Below are 23,185 nucleotides of genomic sequence, written 5' to 3' on the forward strand. Positions count from 1 at the left end.
CCAGTCAGAAGACTGCTGATTCCATCAGGATTCCAGACGCTGAGGATTCTCCTGACCACCATTATCCAAGCATCTCCTTCCCCATAGGGCCTGTGCTTTAGTCATCTGGCCCCATGTGCATATCTCTGCAACGTCTTAATGTGGGTTCCCAGGACCGAATGAATTTTCAATCTACTTGAAAGCTCTTCAGGAGGATCCCCCCTGTCTTGTCAACAGTTTTCCCTCAACCTGTAACTAAATTCTCTTCCTCCAGTGTTCCCAACAAGTTGCACTGCCTGCCTAGAAACTCTTTGCTTCCTAGCATATTAGGCATTTCTGATTTACCCAACAGAGTAACTTCCTACTAGGGAGTCAGCCTGGATGAATGAGGATGCTCTCAGTTACTTAACAGAACAGCTTATCTAACTAAGACGGGCTTAAACAATAGTATGTGTTAGTCATCCAGTTGTGTCTGACTCTTTTCGACCAAATGGACTGTAGCCCGCCAGACTCCTCTGTCCGTGGGATTTCCCAGGCAAGAATACTGGAGTAAGGTTGTCATCCCCTTCTCCAGGGGATCTTCCCAACCCAGGGACTGAACCCAGGTCTCCTGCATTGCAGGCAGATTCTTTACCGGCTGAGCCAACAGGGAAACCAGGACTTAAACAATTTAAGGAAAGCTTGTCTCACATGGTTGGAAGATCAGAGGTTGAGTGAAGTCTGGAATTGCTCTCAAAGATGTCTTCCAAAGGCCATAGTTCTGTCCATCTCTGCTCAGATGTCTTCAGACTGTTGGCCTTGCAATCATGCTGGCTCTTACCATGATCAAAATGTGGGTGCAGCAGTTCCAGGCTTCACACCGAGACACCACAATGTCCATAGGGAAAAAGGATCCATCTCTCTCTCAGAAGTGAGAATACCTTTCCCAGAGCGACCCAGCCAGTTTCCCTTTACATTTTTGTGGCCGAGATTAGTCAGTGTACATTCCAAAACCACTGGCCAGGGCTAAGACTATTTAGAGTAAAATGAATGTTTAGGATCCAATCACTATATAACTGGGCTCATGGAAAAAAGGTGAAAAAATCAAGTCTATTCTTTTTTTAAAAAAAAGTTTAAACAGGATAAGTCTATTCAGCTTCGAAATTCCAGCCATCACTGATTACCCCATCCAAGTATCCTTTACTCAAACACCTTGTCAATACAGAAAATTAATGGTGGTTTAGTGTTAATTATTACACAAATACTTGTAAAACTCCGTGTCTATTGCCAACTCTAACCTCTTTGTATGCAACCCTTGCGCATGGTTAAAGCTCTCGGATAATACCATGAAAAATGCATTAATATCTATTTGATAAGCATTAAGTAAGCCCCTATTGCTAGAGAGAATAAGACAAAGCAAGACTTCTCTCTGGGAGACTAGATTTTTGGAGTGAGTCCAGGGCAAAATCGTCAGAGCTGAGGCTGGAAAGCGGGGCCAGGTACTGAGGTTCCTAGAACTCTGAAGTATTTTGAACTTTGCCCAACAGGGGATAGGAAGTTGGAAAAGGTTTAAAACAGAAGTCATCCAACTGTTATTATTGTACATGTTCCTCGCCTTCCAGACTGTCTACACGGTCAACTAGGGGAAATCCTTTTGATCTGTGGGACAGAGACACTTTCCTCACACACTCGCCGCTATGGCTGATCCTCCAGGATAAGAAAAGCAAGGGGGCCAACCCCACAGAAGGGCACGGAGTCCTCCCACTGTTTGCAGAGGGGAACCAAGCTAGCCCCCTACGTAAATGAATGATGGATTACGGGCGCCCAGGGAAAACAAAGAGGAACCCGAGAAGCCCCGGGAGCAAAAAGCACGCATCAGAGAGGCCCGCAGGCCTGCAGCTGGTTGGATTCGCACCGAATTCTCACTGCAGAGATCCAGAACCTGGGCTGAACGCGGGATACGCCTGCCGCCTCACTTGTCAGTGACTCCAAAAAAACCTTAAATTCAAAGAAAGACAACCTTCCTGAGTCGGGAAGATTTTCTGGAGAAGGAAACGGCAATCCACCCCAATATTCTTGCGGGGGAAATCCCATGGACAGAGGAGCCTGGCGGGCTACAGTCCATGGGGTCGGAAGAGTCGGACAAGACTTGCGACTAAACCACCACCACCATCCCTCAAAACAAAAATGATCAAGGCAGAAACGACAGCTCTGGGGGTATCCAGATAAAAGGTGGTCGGCAGCTTCCGGGCCCAAAGACCCCGCCCTCCGCCCCAGGCCCGGCGGCCGGCAACCCTCAACCCCGCCCCCGCCCCGCCCTCGCGCATGCGCACCGGCGGCTGCCGGGGGCGGTGGGCGGGGTTGTCCGAGGCCCCGCCCCCAGCGCGGTATATCTGCGGCAGGGCTGGCCTCCTTCGCTCACTAAGCCGGCTGTTCTGGGGCGCACAGGTGCTTCTCGAGAGGCGGTCGTGCGGCAGGATGAGTGCAGACTCGGACCCGGTGGTCATCGTCTCGGCGGCGCGCACCATCATAGGTGAGTGGGAAGGCGGACCCGGCGTGGGGTTTGAGCCGTGAGCTAGGCCTGGCCTGCTCGCGGGGACCCCCTCTCCCCGTCCCCCCAACCCACCCACCCACCACAGGACGTCCGGGACGCTCAGAACCCTGCGCCTCGCGCCTCCGCGGCCGGCCTGCTTTCCACGCCCCTTCCTCGCTCGCTCTCATCTGAGTGTTCTGATTGGCGTCTTGGGTAGGGCCACCGCGCCTCCCGGCCCTCCTATTGGTTGACGGGGAGAGACGCCTTGCCGCGAGCCCCCTGATTGGCCAGCCGCGGGAGGCACCACCTCAGCCTTGTGGCTGCAGGGGGCGGGGTCGCTGGGTGGTCTGAGCTGGGGTGGGCGCTGGGCGAGGGGGTCGCGTCGCTTAAAAGGAGGGTTAGAGAGAATTTCCTGAATGTCCTTAGCGGTGTATAGATTTCAAAGGCCCTGGGCACGTGGGACTGGATGCCCTCTTTTGTTAGGGAAGCTTTGGCCGCGCCCATGAAGCTCGGATTTGGGGGAGTGGATGGATAGGTTTCCCGCGGGTCCGCAGTCTCCCCGCACATCCTGGGGACTGCCTTCCTGGGGTTCGACTGCTGCGCGTCCCCCGCGCTCCTCTCTGTGCCCGTACGAGATGCAGTGCGGCGTCTTTTCCGGGGGAAAAAGCACCGGTCCGCCGGCGCCCCCACCGCCCCGGGCGCCCTCTCCATCTCCCTCGTCTTCCCTTCTGTTCTAGGCTCCTTCAATGGTGCCTTATCCACCGTTCCTGTGCATGACCTGGGCTCAACTGTCATCAGAGAGGTCCTGAAAAGGGCCGCTGTGGCTCCCGAAGAGGTCTCGGAGGTCATATTTGGACACGTTTTGGCAGCAGGTAAACTCCACAGTGACCCCCCAGCGTAGGTCAGAGTTATTGGAAACAATAATCTTTCCTCCCCCTGCTTCCCACTTCACACACAGAAACATGCGTTTTTGCCTCCATGCATTCCCTCTCTTAGAATATCTCCTGTCGCCCTTTGCTAGGCCCCATCAGTAGCTTCTCTCCAACTTAACCCTGAGCGTCTTTAATATACGTTTCCTGATCGATCCTACATCTCCGTCCTCTGCTGCCTTTTCATTCTTTAGAAGCAGGACCAGCCTGAGGCATGGGAGAGGATGCAGGGTCTTTTGTACTTCCCTAAAGTTTCCCATATTCAATAAAAATGCATTGAGTTCTTCTGTGCCCCGCTCTGTGCTAGGTGCTGGGACAGGGCTTCACTGACACAAGTCAGTCCTTGGCCTGCACCAGGCTGACTTCTGTGCTGGCATGGTGGGTGGCTCTCAGAGAGGGACCCCTCACCCCTGGAGGGGCTGCTGTTGATGAATCTCGGGACTGTTCCAGCTCACTTCTGATTCCCACTAGGTTTACAGGCCCATGCCCACTGACAATTCCTAGTTAGTTATCCATAACTACTTTCACGCTCATTCAGAAGCATCATAAGTTCTAGTTATTCCTAGTGATAATGGTGTCACATTCACTTACTGCCAACTTTTGTCCTTACCTTATCTGAGACCCAGCCCATTTTTCTGTACATTTACTTTGCAGTTTTGTAGTTAGTTCCTCTTCCTAGTTCTCCTTTTTCACTTTGTCCTCTTGGGCTTTAAGGCTGAAGCACATTACTTTTTTCCTGACTTTCCAAGGCTTTAAAAGGGTTGAGTCATACCCTCAGGTGTTAACTTATCTTTTGGAACACTCCCTCCTTTCTTCCCAGACCCATGGCCCAGACTTGTTCCTTTGCTGTAGGGCCCTCCACGCCTACAGAGGTTTCTCTGCTACCTCTTCCACATCACTCTTCACCTGAGAGGTTGAGTAATGAAGACAGGATCACAGCCTTGAACCCACATCTGTCCTACTCTTTAAGCCCAGATCCCCTCCACGATTGTGTAACTAATATTTACTGAGCAACTGCTGCACCCCAGACATTTTTCTAGAGGTTGAGCAATGAATACAGGATCACAGCCTTTGAACTCAATCTGTCCTACTCTTTAAGCCCAGATCCCCTCCACGATTGTGTAACTAATATTTACTGAGCAACTGCTGCACCCCAGACATTTTTCTAGAGGTTGAGCAATGAATACAGGATCACAGCCTTTGAACCCACATCTGTCCTACTCTTTAAGCCCAGGTCCCCTCCACAATTGGGTAACTAATATTCACTGAGCAACTGCTGCACCCCAGACATTTTTCTATCAGCTGACACAATGTTCATGAAGATGGAAATCTTCAATTCTCATTGAGCTCACTTTCTGCTAACTGCAGACCATTAATTAATTCTGTTTGGCACTCATTTCTTGACTAAGTCAGCAAGATCCCCTGGAGTAGGAAATAGCTACCTATTCCAGTATTCTTGCCTGGAAAATCCCATGGATGGAGGAGCCTGGTGGGCTACAGTCCATGGGGTCACAAAGAGTCTTCAACACTGAGCAACTGAGCATGCACACACCTGAAGATGGGGATTATGAATAAATGCATACTTATTTATACATACTTATGTATGAATAAATACATACTTCCTTCCCTCCCTGAAGGAAGTGCCCGCAATTGAATTATGGAAAAGTATTTGTCAGTTCTGATTTTGTACATGTCTTATTATATAACCAGTTAATGATGGTGTGATGAATAGTAAGCAAGGAAAGAGGTGTTTCTTAGCAGAGGTTTCCTCTTTGAAGTAACCCTTTTAATCCTTCCGGGCTTCCCAGGAGGCTCAGTGGGTAAAGAATTCGCCTGCAATGCAGGAGATGCAAGTTCAGTCCCTGGGTTTGGAAGATCCCCTGGAGGAGGGCATGGCAACCAACTCCAGTATTCCTGCCTGGAGAATCCTATGGACAGAGGAGCCTGGTGGGCTACAGTCCATAGGGTTGGATGCGACTGGGCACACATGCACCCTTATCCTCCCAGGTATCTTAGGCCATGATCAAGAAAGCAGGTAGCCCTAGTGAAAAATAGGAATAATGCCAAAGTTCTGCCTTGTTTTTTTTCTATGTGTGCTCATTCAAGTACACACTTGATCAAAAGATCAAGCAAAAGATCAAGAAGACAGTTCCTTCTTACAGTATTAATAACTTCTTTGTGGAGGAGAAAGCTTATATTCATTAAGTTTCTATGAAACAGCACAAGATATGTATTCAATGGTCAGACCGGGACAGGCAGATCCACACAATTCTCTGCCTCTCCCGTGAACTTGACTTGGCTGGGAAGTGGCTGGAGATCCACTTGGCAATCTCTTGAACTTTGCATGCATTTTCATCCCAACATGCTGTCTTTCTCTTTGGCTGCTGAGAGGCCTCTGTGATTCTTCTTCCAGGCTGTGGGCAGAACCCTGTTCGACAGGCCAGTGTGGGTGCAGGAATCCCCTACTCTGTTCCTGCGTGGAGCTGCCAAATGATCTGCGGGTCAGGCCTGAAAGCCGTGTGCCTTGCAGCCCAGTCGATAAAGATAGGAGACTCCAGCATTGTTGTTGCAGGAGGCATGGAAAACATGAGTAAGGTAAGACCTCTGAAGAGACGGCGTTCCCTGACCACTCACTGATGAACTCCTGTCCATTGCCACAGCAGGGTCGACCAATGGTCTGAGAGCTGGAACCAGACAGGGAACAAGGAAAATTTGGATCGAACCTTGATCCCTGCCTGCATGTTAATTATTCACAGTGATTGGGAAATTCAAGTTGAAGAAAAAGCCGGTCAACCAGTGTGATGTCTTTAGTTTTACATTTCTTTCTTATTGTGAGGGAAAGTCAGAAAACAGATGTTGCACTCACCTTCCTGCACGGGACAAAGGGTATTCCTGGGGACCACAGCCTGTCGACCTTTTGTAGGTACACAGTGTGGAGGAGAGGACCCACTGAGCGGTGCCCATCTCCAGTGGGCTTGCCAGGGGGGATTGGCTTTGCCAAGTTCCATCCTTCCCACTGATACAGTGGGGGAAAAGGACAAAGTGTATCCCCTGCTTCCTGTAGCAATTCAGGGTCTCCCCTGGGGAACCCCTGGGCAGAGACCGATTCAGCCCACCTTGCTCAGGCTTGGGAGGAGACAGGGTGAGGGTAGCAACCAGAGTGATTCCGGTGGGGCCACAGCAGTACCTGTGTAGTGCTTCATGGGGTGCTTTTACACATGCAGTCATAACAGCCCTTGGTTTTGGTTTTATTCCCAATTTACAGGTAAGGAAACCGAGGCCCAGAGCCAGGACTCAAAATAGAGATCTTCAGACTCTGCTGTTGAGTTGGTAGGAGTTGAGAGGGAGCTTCCCTGATAGCTCAGTTGGCAAAGAATCTCCCTGCAGTGCAGGAGACCTCAGTTTAATTCCTGGGTTGGGAACATCCCCTGGAGAAGGAATAGGCTATCCACTCCAGTATTCTGGCCTAGATAATTCCATGGATCGTATAGTCCATGGGGTCGCAGAGTCGGACATGACTGAGCGGCTTTCAAGAGGAAATCCTTGAAATCCCCCCACTGAGAAATCTCTCCCCATCAGTTAATGAGGCAACCTGATTATTCTCACTCTAGGTAGTGTACGTCCCATCAAAGTAAGGAACACATTGTTAGCATCACTTAAGCTCATTGATCAACTCTTTGTGTAACAGATCTCTGGTTGCTTTGGAGAGAATAAATGAGCTTTTTAAAGAAATAGGACAAAATGCACAGGTTTGTTTGACGGAAAGCTGCAAATGCGTAGGGAAGAGAGTTACAGGTGGGTTTCCAAGGGCAGGTAGGGTGGAGTAGCCTATTAATTCCAGGGGTCTTCAGGCCCTGGGCCCTGGTGATGAGGAAGATGGGCTGGAACGGAGAAGAAGGATCACAAGGGGGATTTGGTGAAGACTCAGGAACCACTGGATGGTTTTGAGTGGGAGCCTAAGGAGAGGACTAGTTACAACCACACCTAATGCATCTGTATTTCTTGTTTGCAGGCTCCTCATTTGGTTCACTTGAGGACGGGAGTCAAGCTTGGGGAAAAACCACTAGTTGACAGTATACTCTGTGACGGGCTCACCGATGCCTTCCACAACTATCACATGGGCGTTACAGGTAAGGTGGACGTGGCTGAAACATACTGACTGTGAAAAGGTTAGAGAAGGTCGTGCAACAGTGGGTTTTGCAGGTGCTTTTCCTCTTTAAGGGTAGGGACCGAGTCCTCATCATTTTGTATCCCTGATGACGGGGATAGTTCCCCATTGATGAAGCCAAGTTGGGGAAATATTCCCTCTCTCCTTTGTGACTCCTTGATTGTCAGGGAAGTTGGCCGTGGGAGGAACCTCAGAGTTCTTCTGGGTTAATCTCTCATTTTATCATATGAAGAAACAGGGCTCACAAATAGTGGCTTTGTGCAAGGCAAGGTCAGAGATAAGCTAGTACTTCTGGTATCGAACTCTGTATTCTATTCGTTGCACTACACAATCAGGTTTTCATCCACCCACAAGGCTTGCAATATTTCAACCATCTTTTCATTATTGTATTCATTATGGTGATCTGAATAACCATTTGACCTAGAATAGCCAAAACAATTTCGACAAAGCAGGAAACAGAGCTTTGATCTTTGCTATTACCACTACAGCTTGCTCCAAGGCTCAGATGATGGTTAGCATTTTTTTAGCAGTAAGGTGTTTTTTAATTAAGGTATGTACATTGTTTTTTTAGATATAGTGCTATTGCACACTTAATACACTGCACATACTTTACAGTATAGAAATATGGTGGATATCACTTTAATCAAGTGAGCAGAGTTGACATAACCTGAGATAAACTCCCACATGTATCCTGATAAGATTCAATGAAAAGAAAATATAATCATCATCCCGTATTTTCCCACATTATATTCTAACACGTCAGAATATTCTAACTTTATACTCTAATGTGTTATCTAATCTTGAGGAAACATCAGAAAAATTAGGATTGGTGACATCTGACAAAGGAATTGGCCCCTGCCCTTCAAAAATAACAAGGTTAAGAAACACAGAGATAGGCTAAGACTAGTTGCAAATAAAAACTACAGAGATTGACAGTGAAATGCAGTGCGTGATCATGGTTGGATGATACTGAATAAATTAGCTATAAAGGGCATCACTGGGACAACAGGTGAACCTTGAATATCGACTGAGCGTGTAGATAACAGTATTTTATCAGTGTTACATTTCCTGCCGTGGTTATGTAAGAAGCTGGCCTTTCTTGTGGGGAAATATACACTGACATTAAAATGTAGAGATGAAGGGGCATGATATCTACAACTTTCCATCAAATGGTTCAGAAACCAAGTGAGAAAGCAGACGGGGCCAAAAAATAGGAACAATTGGTGAAGCAGCTAAAAGGAAATTTCTGGAAGTTACTTTATAGAAAGGAAAAGAGAAGGAAGGAAGCAAAGAAAGAAAACGGCTTCTTAAGAACGCTTGCAACCTTTCCACACCTGATGGGAGGCAGGAGTACCACAGAGGACTGTCTCAGCCCACCAGTGGGCCCGCCGATGTTGGGCATCAGGGCTTGAGCCACGGCCAGAAGCCATCCTGAAAATGTTTGGGTTTTTTTTTTAATTTCTTTCACAGCTGAAAATGTGGCCAAACAATGGCAAGTGAGTAGAGAGGACCAGGACAAGGTTGCAGTTCTGTCCCAAAACAGGACGGAGAACGCACAGAAGGCAGGCCGTTTTGACAAAGAGATCGTACCAGTTTTTGTATCTTCTAAAAAAGGTGGGTGTGTCCTTCGTAAAGGTTTAAACGTCAACAGGAAATCTATAAGGAAATCATTCCTATTCTATAAGGCAGTCAATTCTCGTCTACAAGGAAATCAATAATAGTCAAAAGAATACCTTACAGGAATGTTTGTGCATTGTTATCTTAGTTATGTCTCTCGGGATGCAAAGAAAAGCTGTATTCAGGGTCGATCTGAACATGAGGTGGGGAGACACTCTGGCCCGGGGTCTCCCCGCGGCTGAGACAGGCGCGCTGGTCCCTGGTTGTTGGAAGGCAGCAACCCACCTTTCTACCCCTACCAGTTCTTTCTTCAGAAGCGACTGTCCATTCATTTCTGTTGCTTCTGTGTGTGCTTCATATTTCTTGAGGGTGTCATCTTTTGGGGTTACTTAGCTCTTCTCCAATATGGAACACAATGGTTAAGTTCTTTTACTGACTGACATCAATTATGTCCAGCCTTTGTGAGGTTGGCTTTGACACCCTAGACCCAGTCAGCTGTAACCAGCCAAGATCTATACCCCAAACCTTAGCAACCTCTTACATAAAGAACTCCCTGAGATTGCCTTCTGCAGAAAGGGCTGTATTGGTATGGAAAACACTGAAGATGGTGCTAATATGATGTCTTAACATACAATGATTTGTATTACTGTGGACTTTTCTCCTATTGGAATGGAAGTATTCTATAATAAAATTTTCTTCCAAATGTGAATCTTTATCATGTCTGAGGAATCCATTGTTTCTAGTACCCTGCCTGCCATCTCTGTACTAACCTTGGGTCATTTATTTTCCTTTTTGTCAGGTCTTACTGAAGTTAAAACAGACGAGTTTCCTCGCCATGGGAGCAACATGGAAGCTGTGTCTAAGCTAAAGCCTTGCTTCCTTATGGATGGAACGGGAACAGTCACCCCAGCTAATGCTTCAGGTTAATTATCTGAAGGGCGGTTTGGGGAATACCATCTTCTGCAAGGACTACCATGTACTCAGATTATTCTTTTTTGGGTGGGGATGGGGGTCGGGGGCTGTGCCTATGGCCCACGGGATCAAACCCCTGCCCCCTGCATTGGGAGCACTGAGTCCTAGCTACTGGACCACCAAGGGGGTTCCTGTACAGGTTATTCTAAAACCTTATTTCAGTTGGTATAGGGAAAAATGTAGTTTTGACCATTTGTTTCTTCATATTAGACTCATATAATATACTAAAATGGATTTGGCTTCCCTGCAGTATCCTATCGGGACATACAAATGAAAAAAGTGCATTAGATTTTATCTACTACCTTTGTGCTTTTCCAAAACCAGAAACTCCGATTACCTTCTGTGATGTCTGGGCTGCTACTTCCACTTTATTAATCTCCTGTCCTCCACTGCTTTCATCTTCCTGTTCTCCCATGGAAATGTTCTGTAGTCTATCAGATTGGCAAACATACCATTTCTAATTACAGTATAAAGCCCAACTTAACAGTAAATGACTTTGCCAAGATGTATTAAGGTTTACTTAACTCATGTCTCCTGGTGTTAGAGAAAGTAGATACAGGTACTTAACGAGGATGGTTTCCAAAAGCAAGACATTCCAATTTTACAGGAATGAATGACGGTGCTGCAGCAGTGGTTCTTATGAAGAAGTCTGAAGCTGGCAACCGTGGGCTCACACCCTTAGCACACATAGTTTCCTGGGCACAAGCAGGTGTGGAGCCTTCCATTATGGGAATAGGACCAATTCCAGCAATAAAGCAAGCTGTGAGTTTCATTTTGAATGTTGGTACCTGTCCTTTGTCGCTAAAACCTCTTTGGGAGCACACACGTAACTTGTAAATGCTTTATTTCCACCGCCTTCAAACCTTTGCTCAGATCTTTCCCACTCCAAAATGCTGAGAGGAGGCTTGATTTTGTTTTCATCTGTATTCCTATCAGGTTTCACCTGCATGTCTTAGCCTTTCCATTGGCCTTAAATAACCTTATTCATCTAGTTTTCGCTGTTCTTTACTAAAAGGGCAGCCAACATTTGGATCACATGCTCTATAACCTCATGTGGATGTAACAAGTGTAACTGGTTCAGATTAAGTGGGTGGTTTTTAAGAGATCCTTCAACATCACACATCCTGCTTTTACATCTACAACAAAGAATGGTTCTGCCTGAGTTCTTAAAACTCTGTTCCATTTAACCTTTCCTTTAGATTGCAAAAGCAGGATGGTCACTGGAGGATGTTGATGTTTTTGAAATCAATGAAGCCTTTGCAGCCCTCTCTGTTGCAATAGCTAAAGAACTTGGATTAAACCCAGAGAAGGTAAGCATAAGCAAGTAATCCTGAGAACGTGCAAATGAATGTTCACAGTGCAAGAAATTGCATGTGACTGTGTGTACATGCGGGCTTCCCTGGTAGCTCAGAGGTTAAAGCGTCTGCATGCAGTGCAGGAGACCTGGGTTCAATCCCTGGGTCGGGAAGATCCCCCGGAGAAGGAAATGGCAACCTACTCCAGTATTCTTGCCTGGAGAATCCCATGTAGCCTAGTAGGCTACAGTCCACGGGGTCGCAGAGTCGGACATACATGCATGCTTAGTTGTGTCTGATTTTTTGTGACCCCATGGACTGTAGCCCACCAGACTCCTCTGTCCATGGGATTCTCCAGGCAAGAATATGGAGTGGGTTGCCATGCCCTCCTCCAGGGGATCTTCCCCACGTCTCTGGCGTTCTACTGCAGTCCAGGTGGATTCTTTACCACTAGCACCAGCTGGGAAGCCCCAGTTTTAAGGCTGTCACCACCAAGATACAGGTTATGGGTGGGCACTGGGTGGGTTCCTACTGGGACTCAGGGGAAGGTTTTTTGCTTCCTATGGCAAAAAACTTATCTGTGTTAGCTCATTTCCCACAGAAAGAGTGCATTTTAAATCTTTGTTATGGGATCTTAAGTCCTTGACCAGGGATTGAAACCAGCAACCCCCTGCAGTGGAAGGGTCAAGTCTTAACCACTGGACTGCCAAAGAATTCCCATATTTTAAATCTTTTAAACTAAGGTAGTCAGAATGGATGTTTCAAGGGTAAAATCACTTCAGCAACTGAAGTAAAAACAGAATTTGAGAAGGCAGTTTACTGGTACGACATTAATTTAACTCCGTCCAGAGAAAACTGTAAATGATACAGTCTTTCCACCCCTCAGGTCAACACTGAAGGAGGAGCCATAGCCCTGGGCCATCCTCTTGGAGCCTCTGGCTGTCGGATTCTCGTCACCCTGTTACACACGCTGGAGCGCCAGGGTGGACGTCGTGGTGTCGCCGCCCTGTGCATTGGGGGTGGGATGGGAATAGCGATGTGTGTTCAGAGAGGGTGACACTGCGCAACAGCTCATGAGGCTGAGTTAAACTAAACCACAGCTGCATTTTTTAACTAATAATACTAAGTCATGTGAAACCAGAGGACCAAAGTGAGGAAACTATTTCCCACTTCACAAGAGACACAAGACTCGGCAGCCTGTTGCACTTTAATGTGTAATATTCGAGGTACAAGCAAGCTGCATTTAACATTGTTATAAATAAAACAGATCAGTCATCAAGGGCTCCAGAGTGAACAGCATCTTCATAACCTCCATGCTTATCATCTTTGCTTTCTGGGTGTAATTTAATAAGATCATCAATTCGAAGAATGGTAATTGCAGCTTCAGTTGCAAACTTCAAGCTCTTAACTTTAACTATGGTTGGTTCAAACACCCCTGCTTGTTTGTTGTCACGGGGTTTACCATTGACCAAGTCAAGACCAATCCTGCAATTTAGGAAAAAAACAATTAAATGGCCTCTTCTGTAATTCACATCCATCCCATTCTACCCCTTTAAAAGCTGGCTTATTAATGCCAGCTATTCCATTAAAATGTTAACCTTGGGAAACCGGAGGAGGGCAGTAATTATGGATAAACAAATTCAGCACTGAAGGAGGTGTAGAAAGCCTAGATGGTAGTAAAATATTTCTAAATGCCACTTAAAAATAGGCATGGACCACCCAAAAGTAATTTCTTATCTCGGGGGGATGTTCCTACTGTACCTAAATGACTACCCAGAAGAGAGGTGAGAAATCATTTGATAACTAAGACACACCAATGCTAGCAATCACTAGTCATCCCCCTAATGAGTTTAAGAAGAAAAACCAAACTACCACATATGGTACACAAATGACAATGAAAAAGGGAACATACACTTACCATTTTAGATTTTTTCGTTCTGGGTTAACCTGAGCCTCGTTATGAAAAGCTCTTAATTTTGCCACCAGATCTGTGGAGTCCTGGGCAGCATTAACTGCCAGAGTATTAGGAATCACAAGAAGAGATCTTGCAAACTCTGCAATAGCGAGCTGTTCCCGGGAGCCCTAAAGAGAAAGACAATGAATTGTCTTCACAAAAGAAAGAAAAGAAAACCCACAGCAGCAGCTCAGGGCTTAGAAGAGACGTACTCCCATGAACCAGGACAGGCTTCAGGGTGTTCTCACCATGCTGGTCGCGTAGTTCTCGAGGTAAATGGAAAGGGCTGCCTCTACAGCACCCCCACCTGGGACCACAGACTTTGACTCCAAAACTCTCTTCACCACACAAAGGGCATCGTGTAAGGAGCGCTCCATCTCATCACACATGAAATCATTTGCTCCACGTAAGATGACCGATGCAGAGGTACGAGCCTTAGTGCTATTTAAAACAATAGTGATAGTCTTATATCAATTCAACAGTAGTAAGTCCATGAAGAAATTCACTTCTACTTACACAGTACATTTAGACAGGGAAGCAATGTCTAGACCGTGGAGAAGAGATGAAACGGCAACTTCACCTCCGTTTACAAGGGCCCAGTATTTATTGTTTTATCCCATGCGTATAACTGCTCATATCACTGAAGGACTATAGCAGCAAATAAATGGGAAGATGGTCTGCTTTCACTCAATAAAATCTGTACAGCCTTACAATTTAGAAAGCAGCTTACTTTTTAATCAAGATCAGTTCATCATCACAAATTCTCTCCTGTACCACTTCTTCTGCTTGTCCCAACATTGAAGCTTCAAAAGTTTCTTCACCTTCCAAATTGGCCAGCGTTGACAGAATAATTGCTGTTAAAAGTAATTAGAATCATCTGTAAGCACCGTTCTCTCATGAATATTTTCAACCCTGCTTTAAACATTCAGAAACATGGAATTTACTATAGAAGTGACACACAATCTCAAGTTTAAGGCTTACAGTTAGACATTCAAGGAACCGTCCTATCCTAAGAGAACTGTGTCACTTCGAGGTGAAGAACATTGAAGAACTTTCCCAGTTACAAATGCACAAAAAAGGTTTTACAACATGTATTTGTACGCAAAACATTAAGGAAGTTTTCTGGATCTGCTTATTGTTAGCATCCAGCGTAAAAGGAACACAGCCGGCAGGAGACATACCTCCGGAAGCTTTAGCAATGCGTTTAAGGTCCCTTTTTAAAACTCTTCGAACTGCCATAGCACCAGCCTCCACAAAATACTTCAGACACATGTCATCAATTCCACCAGTGGTTAGGATAACGTTGGCACCAGTTGCCAGGATCTTCTGGATTCGCTCCTTGGTGATGTCGGACTCTCTACAAAAATGCAGTACTTGAGTAGTAACCCAAAGTTATCTTCTGTATTTTTACTATTACATATAGCTTGAACTTCTATTAAGTATTTTTCATAAAATAACCACAGATTAAATAATACTAACGAGTTTCTCCCTTCTATGAGCAGAACTTAAATCAGTCCAATTTACAGAAAGTTCAAGGAATAAAATACCAGTTAGCTCTCCCCACCCCAACTTTAGTTTCTAACCAAGAATGGCGCCTAGGAAAGGAAGACTGACGGACCTGGTGGGAAGACAGACTGTCAACCAAACTCCAAGGTAAGTGTCACTACAGTGCAATGCAGAGAGACAAGCAGGTGAGAGCCACGTGTCCAGGCTGGCAGGTGGGACAAGGAAAGCTTGAAGGTCTGGGGTTAAGAGAGGGGTCCAGAGTTGGAACTCCAGGTATCAACAGAAAATGAAGAACTCTGTAGCAATGTCTGAGTCTGAATCGAGAATTTTTTTTTTCTTTTTAATAGTTTAAAAAGAGTAGTATTATCAGTCTGTGTTTTCAAAGGATGAAAGAATGAAGACACTCTGAGGCAATAACTGGAGATGAGTCTATCTGATGTGAACAGATGGCCTTAACAGAGAACGCAAAGCTTATGGCTTGGGTGACTGGGAGATTCAACAAATGATTTCTGGAGTGAAATAAATACTAACAGGTTTGGGGCAAGATAAGAAAGAAAAAAAAAAAAAGTCTGGTTTTCAACAAGGTGAATCTAAAGCCCCCACAATATTCAGGTGAAGCTGCACAGGAATTACAACCAACCTACGGGATACACACTCTGAAAAACAGTCAATATACTTATTCAAAGAACAGTAGATGAGATCAAAGAATCTTTTTTTTCTTTTGCCACACCATGCAGCATGTAGACTTTTAGTTCACTGACCAGGGATCAAACCCGAGTCCCTTGTATTAGAGGCTTGGAGTCTTAATCACTGGACCAGTAGGCAAGTCTCAAGATCAAAGAATCTTTAAAGTGAAATGAGTCAAAGATGAACCTCACAAAAAACCTCTCTACATACTAGACAAATACTGTATGTATGTCAAAGCCATGAAACTAAGTCATTCAGCCTCTACCTTCATAGAGCTTACACTTTAAGACGTATTAATACATAGTTAGAAAATGCGGTAAGCCCCAGGAAGACAAACTGCAGTAACTCAAGGGACAGCATAATTCAGACTGAGAGGGAAAGAGAAGCATCTCTGAAAGTTACCAACTGAAAAACAAGTAAAAAAATCAACCAGTCCCAACAAGTAGACAGAGAATGTTGTGGGCAGAGGAAGGAACATTCTACTCTTAGGGACTGAAGCTGTTAGAGGAGGAGCTTGGTGGATTCTGGTTTCGGCTGTGCTAGACCACAATGCAAAGAGCAGGTAAGGAATTGAACTAACCCAGAGTGATGGGACATCTCCAAGAGGCTCTGGCCTTGCAAGGGGTGAGATCAACTTGGCTGCTGTGTGGAAAACAGCCTTTTAGGTTTTGAGACTGGAACCAAGATGACCAACATGATGCCCCTGCAACAGCTTGGGCAAGAAAATGGAAACGAAAAGTGGGTGAGTTTGAGATTTAATTTATAGAGCAATATCAAGTGATCTTTAATAGGTTAGCAGAAAAAAGAAAAAAAAAGGAGTTAAGGACATTTCCTAGTCTTCTTCCTCAGTAAAGGGGTCCCTAACTAAAACAGCAAAGAGCAGATTTGGGGGTATCATCACAAGTTCAATTTCAGACATAATGACTTTGAGATGCTTAAGAAGCATTCAATCAATTCAAGCTCCAAGAAACAGATTCCAAGTCTCCAGCACAGAGGATGCAGTGGCCCAGGCATAGGAGGACAGATGATGCAGAAGCAAAATGCTGCTCCATCCTCCAAGTCTTTCAAAAAGTAGCCAAAGTTTGATAAAGGTCAAGTGAAACTGGATGTGTGTAATGAACTTCACAGCAGTCGTCACTAGAGTGGTTCTCCACTGGAGGAGCTGAAAAGGGCATAAGAAATAAAACACCAGAAAAGTTTTTGTGCCAATCACTCTTCTAACATCTGGCTATACAGAAATGAGGAAGGACCAGGAGTAACTGCAACAGGATGTGTACACAAGAGGCTTTTTATTACATTTAAGGATAAAAGAGCTACATGTGAAGTGAAAGTGTTAGTTGCTCAGTCATATCTGACTCTTTGCAACCCCATGGACTGTATGTAGCCCATCAGGCTACTCTGTCCATGAGATTCTCCAGGCAAGAAAACTGGAGTGGGTAACCATTCCCTTCTCGAGGGGATCTTCCCAATCCAGGTATTGAACCTGGGTCTCCTGCACAGCAGGCAGATATAAGAGGCTTTTATATTACTTAAGGATAAAAGAGCTACAAGAGGAATCTAGAAAGGAATGAAGAGTAGAATCAGTATTGAATATGCAGTTGAGCAAGAATAATGAATGAAGCAAGACTGTAAAAGCAGAAGGCAACAGGATCTCAAATGCTTATTCTAAAGGGATTGGCCTTTGAAGGAAAAAAGGACACATCTGGTTATTAAAAGGAAAGAAACAGCACACATGCAGATACCAGAGGAGAAATCATCACAATGTCGGCGCAGTGCAACAAAGACCCAGCACAGCAAAGATACAATAACTCTTTAAAAAAGGGGGGGGGGGGGGGGTACACCTTCACAACTAGCTCTCTAGCATGTCAACCAATAGTTAAGACCATATGCACTGCCTAGTACCTGACACACAGTCAATACTATATGCTTGATTCTTGTACTATTCGAGGAAACGCATTCCTGGACATATCTCAAAGCCCTAATATCACTATACTCATAAAACCAAAATTTCACAAAACGTCAGTTTTCATGTATCACCCTAATCTCTCTTAAGACACTGTCACATTCTAATTTTCCTGGCAGTTTAGGTAACCTAATTAGACTTTGGTTAAAAATGTTAATTTTTAAAGTCCTCTAAGACATTCACAGTTGGGGGAAAAAAAAAAGTCCAGTTGCATAATCCATCATACCCTGCTACCCATTAGACTTTTTAGTTTACTGTCACCTGCTCTAAAAAAGGGTAATTCACAAACATGCCTTTCCCAAGGTCAAAAATGACTCTCTCAATGTACCTCTGTCTAATCTGGTCCAGTTTTTCAGGGTCTGTAATAACCACTTGTACACCAAGCTTCATTTTTGTTTTCTGCAGGCTGAAGTCAAGGCAAGCAATTTTTGCATTAACTATTCTCTTGGGCATACCTAAAATTGAACATAACAATAAGTACCTTTACAATTAACAATGTTACATTTTATAAAATATATCTATCCTTAGAAAGAACTGCAAAGAGATTTAAAATCGTTATATGTAAACATACAAATTTAGATTTTATTACTTTTGACATTATAAACAAAAGCTCATGGCATTAAACACATGTGCTTTCTTTCTTATTTGCATCTTTCTTAATCACATGCAATTACATTACAAAGAAACTGGCAACACAATGTACCATTTCCTGTAGCTCTGGGCTTCATTAAACAACAAAAGCACACATGTTGGATAGTTCATCTGAAGATGGAGTAGTTAATCCACAAATAGCTAGCTTTATTCTTTAGCCCGCCGGTTATATGACCAAGTGAAATCACAAGCCTTACCCTGGGATCCCACCACACAGTTGAGAGCATAGCCGTTGATGAGCATACTCTCCATCTGACTTCTCCCATGGGCTTTCAGAACATTAATGGAATTGACTGGATAGCGAGGCTGGCCTCTGATATCTGTGTATTTAATAGCAAGCACAGCATCTACCACCATGTTAGCGAAGAAATCACCATTTCTAAGCCAGCAGTTAAGGAAAACGGGAGACTTGGGATGGACAGTGGGTGCACATGAAAATCAAGGGTAATACAAAGGCACTTCCTTTTAGCAATCTCATCAAAGAAACAAGCATTATATATGCCACTGAAATGTTAGAAAACTGTTTATCACTATCTGCACACTACTTTCACAATACTGTGTATTACCCTGCCCTTTGAAAAAAGGAAAATAGGCAACTTCAATACAGCATCATCTGGCACAAAAACACAGGGTTTTACTTTTAAAAAGCCTAAACTTTACTGGCCCATCATAAGGATACATTCCAATGATTTTGGAAGACATCGATGTCTTAGCAGCATTAATCAGGCAATCCTTTCCAAGCTCATCGCTGTTAATAATCAGATTTTCACTGATGTAACGCACTGCTTCCCTGTTTGAAGTGTGGGGAAGAAAACAACTCACTACTCAGAATCTTGTTTTACCAGTGTGGCACAATACTTAGGGCATCAATGCTCTGTTCAGCCATTTCATATAGGAGGAGGACACGAGCAATCCTCCCTCTTCAGATCACGGCAGTTCTCATCTATCCCATAAGCATAGCCACTAAAATCTATCAGGAGATAGTGTGGTAGTCAAATGGGAAAAAAGGGATACAGGCCCCAGTTCTTATTTCAAGTGTTACCACATATACACTAAAACACAGCTTTATCAAAGTATAGTCATCGACTGAAAAATGTAAAGAACACAGACTCTCAACTATTACATCAAACAACAAATAAAATTTTTTCTGAATTTAACAATCTTACTTGCAAGCAAGCCGATAGCCACTAATAACTGATGTGGGATGAATTTTCTGTTTGACTAGTTCATCTGCATTTTTTAGAAGTTCTGCTGCAATAATAACCTGCAGAGAAAACATCCATTGCTCTCATGTCAGCCTGACATTATGGGCAACACATATGCACAAATACTAACACGCATCACAAGGTAATAATCAGAATAATAGGGGCGACGAGATTAACTCCTTATTAGATATCAGAAAAAGATAACCCTACGCAACATTTCATATGGAAATGGATAAAGCCAGATAGGAGTCAGCAAAGTGTTCTGGCTCTTAACTAGAATAAGCTAGTTCTGTAGCAGAACAGCAGAGACGATACATTCATTCCTTTTCAAGAGGAAGTGCTCACCAAGCTTTCAACATAAGCTAAATGAAGAGTCTGATGATTCAATGATCTGTACTGTTTTATTATTTGTTTATTTTGGACACTCTACTCAGCGTCTGGGATCTTAGTTTCTGGACCAGGGATTGAACTCAGGCTCTCAGCAGTGAAAGCTTGGAATCCTAACCACTAGACTACCAGGGAATGCCTGATCTGTACAATTTTAGATTGTTATTTAGAAAACCATCCTTTTACGAAGACCAAAAATTATGCTTTAATCAAAAAGACTTTAAAATTCTTGCTTGCATCTTTGGAGGGAAAATTAATTGTATTTAAAAAGCTCTGCTATCATGAACAAGTTACTTAGCCAAGATTATTCTTTCAGAAGAGGTGGATTCTATTCTTCCATGGCTTAGAGATTAAACATTTCCCCACAAACCACTGCTTTTTTTTGAGAGCAAATTATTTTTTTTTCCCTCATCAAATAATAAGTGTTTGTACTACATCAGTATGCTGGGTGATCTTCGAAGAGTTTATATCATGATCATGTTTACAAACTCTCTCAAACTCCCGTTTGAACTCATGAGTTCACTTGCCAGTATTTAAAACATAGAAACATCTTGTTTTTTTAAAAATACTTGGTAAGGTTTTAGGAACTTCTTCTGAGCCTCTGGTTGTGAGAGAAAAAGAAAACATTTCCTTTTTCCTTTAAATGACTTATTTATGGTTAGAGCTTCATTTTCTGAAACTTTGATTTCAGGGGAAAGAAAAACACTAGTCCTCAGCTAGCAGTGTTTACCTACCACGGAGGTGGTCCCATCTCCCACTTCTTTGTCTTGCAGATCCGCTAGCTCACAGAGAACTTTGGCTGCAGGATGCTCTACCTCCAGTAGCTTCAGGATGGTTGCACCATCATTAGTAATGGTTACATCCTAAGAAATTTCCAGAGGAGAAAAAAATGACATAATCATCCACAGAAACAGACCACCCCCTAAATTAGCCCAACCCTGTTATGATATATTCACCTTCTATATACCTTCCAATACCAGCGCTCTGACAAACACAAATAATTTACAAAGTGAGATATTTATGAACTTATTCTTTAAAGTAACAAACATTACGTGTAGACCTATACTTACACCAATGTCATCCACCAACATTTTATCCAAGCCAACTGGACCAAGAGAACTTTTCACAATATTGGCAATTGAAGCTGCAGCCATGACTGTAGATACAAAGAAAATTTTTTTGAAAACTCAAGATCCCAAGAGACAATCATTTCAGTCTAAAAGAAGTAAATGACAGCCTCTGAATTTTCAAATTTATCTAATCTGTCCTAATCTGAAAATCAACCAAAAGTCTAATGTAAAGAGAGAGAGCACCTAGTAATTTACAGTTTTAATTCAACTGCAGACAGACACCAACTGTTATTAAGAGCACTCACTCCATTGCTTTAAAGAAAAAATAATCACCTACTAGTCTTTACTGCAGATTCTGCCACTCCATACAAAAGATAAAAAGATACCAGCCTTTTTCAGATTCTGGCAAGTTAAAAAAAAGTTATTAAAAAAAAATCAGTAATTCCAATGTTCTGACTACAAATTTGCCCAAGACAAAAATTAAGAATCTATCAAATAATGGTAAGACTGACTGATTTCAACTGGTAAGATTCACAAGATCTGTGACTTCAAGCGACTCAACAGCAAATGCTTTAACAGGTTAAAGTTTACTAGATAAACTCATTTTAAGTATCGCTCATGTATCATTCAACAAAAAGTCCGCCTGCTAAACAGGTGGTCAGTGACAGGTGGCTAAGAACTAAATCTGGCCTGTAGGGACCTGGCATCTACTGCAGAGGATAACCGCAGGATACAATGTGCAAATTTCACTCTTGATGAAAACTGAAAGGAGTGTGAAAAACCTGGCCTAAAAGTCAACATTCAAAAACACTAAGATCATGGCATCCGGTTCCATCACTTCCTGGCAAACAGATGGGGAAACAATGGAAACAGTGACAAACTTTATTCTTTGGGGCTCCCAGATCACTGCAGCCATGAAATTAAAAGACGCTTGCTCCTTGGAAGAAAAGCTATGACCAACCTAGACAGCATCTTAAAAAGCAGAGATATTACTTTGCCGACAAAGGTCTGTCTAGTCAAAGCTATGGTTTTTCCAGTAGTCATGTACAGATGTGAGAGTTGGACTATAAAGAAAGTTGAGCCACCGAAGAATTGATGCTTTGAACTGTGGTGCTGGAGAAGACTCTTCAGAGTCCCTTGGACTACAAGGAGATTAAACCAGTCAATCCCAAAGAAAATCAGTCCTGAATATTCACTGGAAGAACTGATGCTGAAATTGAAGTTTCAATACTTGGGCCACCCGACGCGAAGAACTGACTCACTGCAAAAGACCCTAATGCTAGGAAAGATTGAAGGCAGGAGAAGGGGACGACAGAGGATAAGATGGTTGGATGGCATCATCGAGTTGATGGACACGAGTTTGAGCAAGCTCCGAGAGTTGGCGATGGACAGGGAAGCCTGGCGTGCCGCAATCCATGGGGTCGCAAGAGTTGGGACACGCCTGAGCGACTGAACAATGCTCAAGTCATCGGAATAGCGGTCTATGGTCACGCACTCATCAATCCAAAAAAAAAAAAAACAAAATGAGATAGTTCTGTCTGGTTAACAACTGTAAAACGAGGTCCAGAGACGCCTTTGTGGACTAGAAACGAAACAAAAGGGCGGGCGCAGGGGCCCCCGGCCCGCAGGAACTGGAGGTGCGGCGACACGTGCCGGTGCGACGAGCTCGCTCTCCCAGCTCCCGGCCTCCGCAGCATCCGGTCAAACCGCGCTGGGCCCTCGGTCGAGACCCGCCGCGGGACTGAGACGCCACCCACCACTCCCAGGGGCCCTTTCGAGGGGAACAGAAGGGAAGCCGCGAGAACAGCAGCCAAAGCCGAGGCGGGGGTGAGGGGGAAGCGCACCGCCGCGGGCTCGCCTCAGGCCTCGCTCAGGCCCTCACCGTTCTGGGAGCGGATCGCCTCCCCAGTGCTGCGGTCCCCGAACACGGACAAAGGACCCTCCATCCTGGCGGCGGGGCGCACGTCGAGTTTCCCCTCACACCGCGGGCAACCAGCGTCTCACGGTCCGCGGGCCGGGCGGTGGCCACTGCAGCCGCGACGGCGTGGAAAGAACCCGAGCGACGTCGCTCGCGGGGGCTGCTGGGAACGCCGCTCCCAGCGTCTCCCCTCCTCTGACACACACCTTCCCAGGCCGCGCCGCGGGGCAGGACGGGAAAGAAAAGGGGGGAGGAGGGTGGAGAAGAGTGAGCGCGCCGGAAGTGAGCAGACGGAAGGGGCGGTCCCAGCACATTCGCCCAATTAGAGAGCGAATGAGAAGGGCGCGAAGGTAGGAGAGCGGAAGTCAGTAT

At 44.7% G+C, this 23,185-nt stretch overlaps 2 protein-coding genes and 2 non-coding genes across 4 annotated transcripts; 1 reads left to right on the forward strand and 3 right to left on the reverse strand.

The window, feature by feature from the left end:
* Nucleotides 1-2,333: 2,333 nt before the first annotated feature.
* On the forward strand, nucleotides 2,334-12,754 carry ACAT2 (acetyl-CoA acetyltransferase 2). Its single transcript, XM_061130222.1, has 9 exons — nucleotides 2,334-2,491; nucleotides 3,229-3,363; nucleotides 5,834-6,015; nucleotides 7,433-7,550; nucleotides 9,059-9,202; nucleotides 10,005-10,127; nucleotides 10,785-10,939; nucleotides 11,377-11,487; nucleotides 12,359-12,754. The coding sequence occupies exons 1-9, from the start codon at nucleotides 2,437-2,439 to the stop codon at nucleotides 12,527-12,529; spliced, it is 1,194 nt and encodes a 397-aa protein (XP_060986205.1). The 5' UTR covers nucleotides 2,334-2,436; the 3' UTR covers nucleotides 12,530-12,754.
* On the reverse strand, nucleotides 12,662-23,027 carry TCP1 (t-complex 1). The gene is made up of 12 exons (XM_061130220.1): nucleotides 22,778-23,027; nucleotides 20,896-20,981; nucleotides 20,560-20,688; nucleotides 19,400-19,497; nucleotides 18,913-19,023; nucleotides 18,431-18,612; nucleotides 17,911-18,037; nucleotides 14,608-14,783; nucleotides 14,157-14,280; nucleotides 13,675-13,867; nucleotides 13,391-13,554; nucleotides 12,662-12,957 (listed from the first exon to the last, which is right to left on the reverse strand). Exons 1-12 carry the CDS (start codon nucleotides 22,839-22,841, stop codon nucleotides 12,741-12,743), a joined length of 1,671 nt encoding a protein of 556 aa, XP_060986203.1. The 5' UTR covers nucleotides 22,842-23,027; the 3' UTR covers nucleotides 12,662-12,740.
* Nucleotides 13,965-14,098, reverse strand: LOC133047380 (small nucleolar RNA SNORA20). Its single transcript, XR_009690741.1, has one exon. It is a non-coding gene; the product is annotated as a small nucleolar RNA SNORA20 (small nucleolar RNA).
* Nucleotides 19,102-19,237, reverse strand: LOC133047381 (small nucleolar RNA SNORA29). Its single transcript, XR_009690742.1, has one exon. It is a non-coding gene; the product is annotated as a small nucleolar RNA SNORA29 (small nucleolar RNA).
* Nucleotides 23,028-23,185: the final 158 nt, after the last annotated feature.

Source organism: Dama dama, chromosome 26 (genome assembly GCF_033118175.1).
Source record: "Dama dama isolate Ldn47 chromosome 26, ASM3311817v1, whole genome shotgun sequence".
NCBI classification, from domain to species: Eukaryota; Metazoa; Chordata; class Mammalia; order Artiodactyla; family Cervidae; genus Dama; species Dama dama.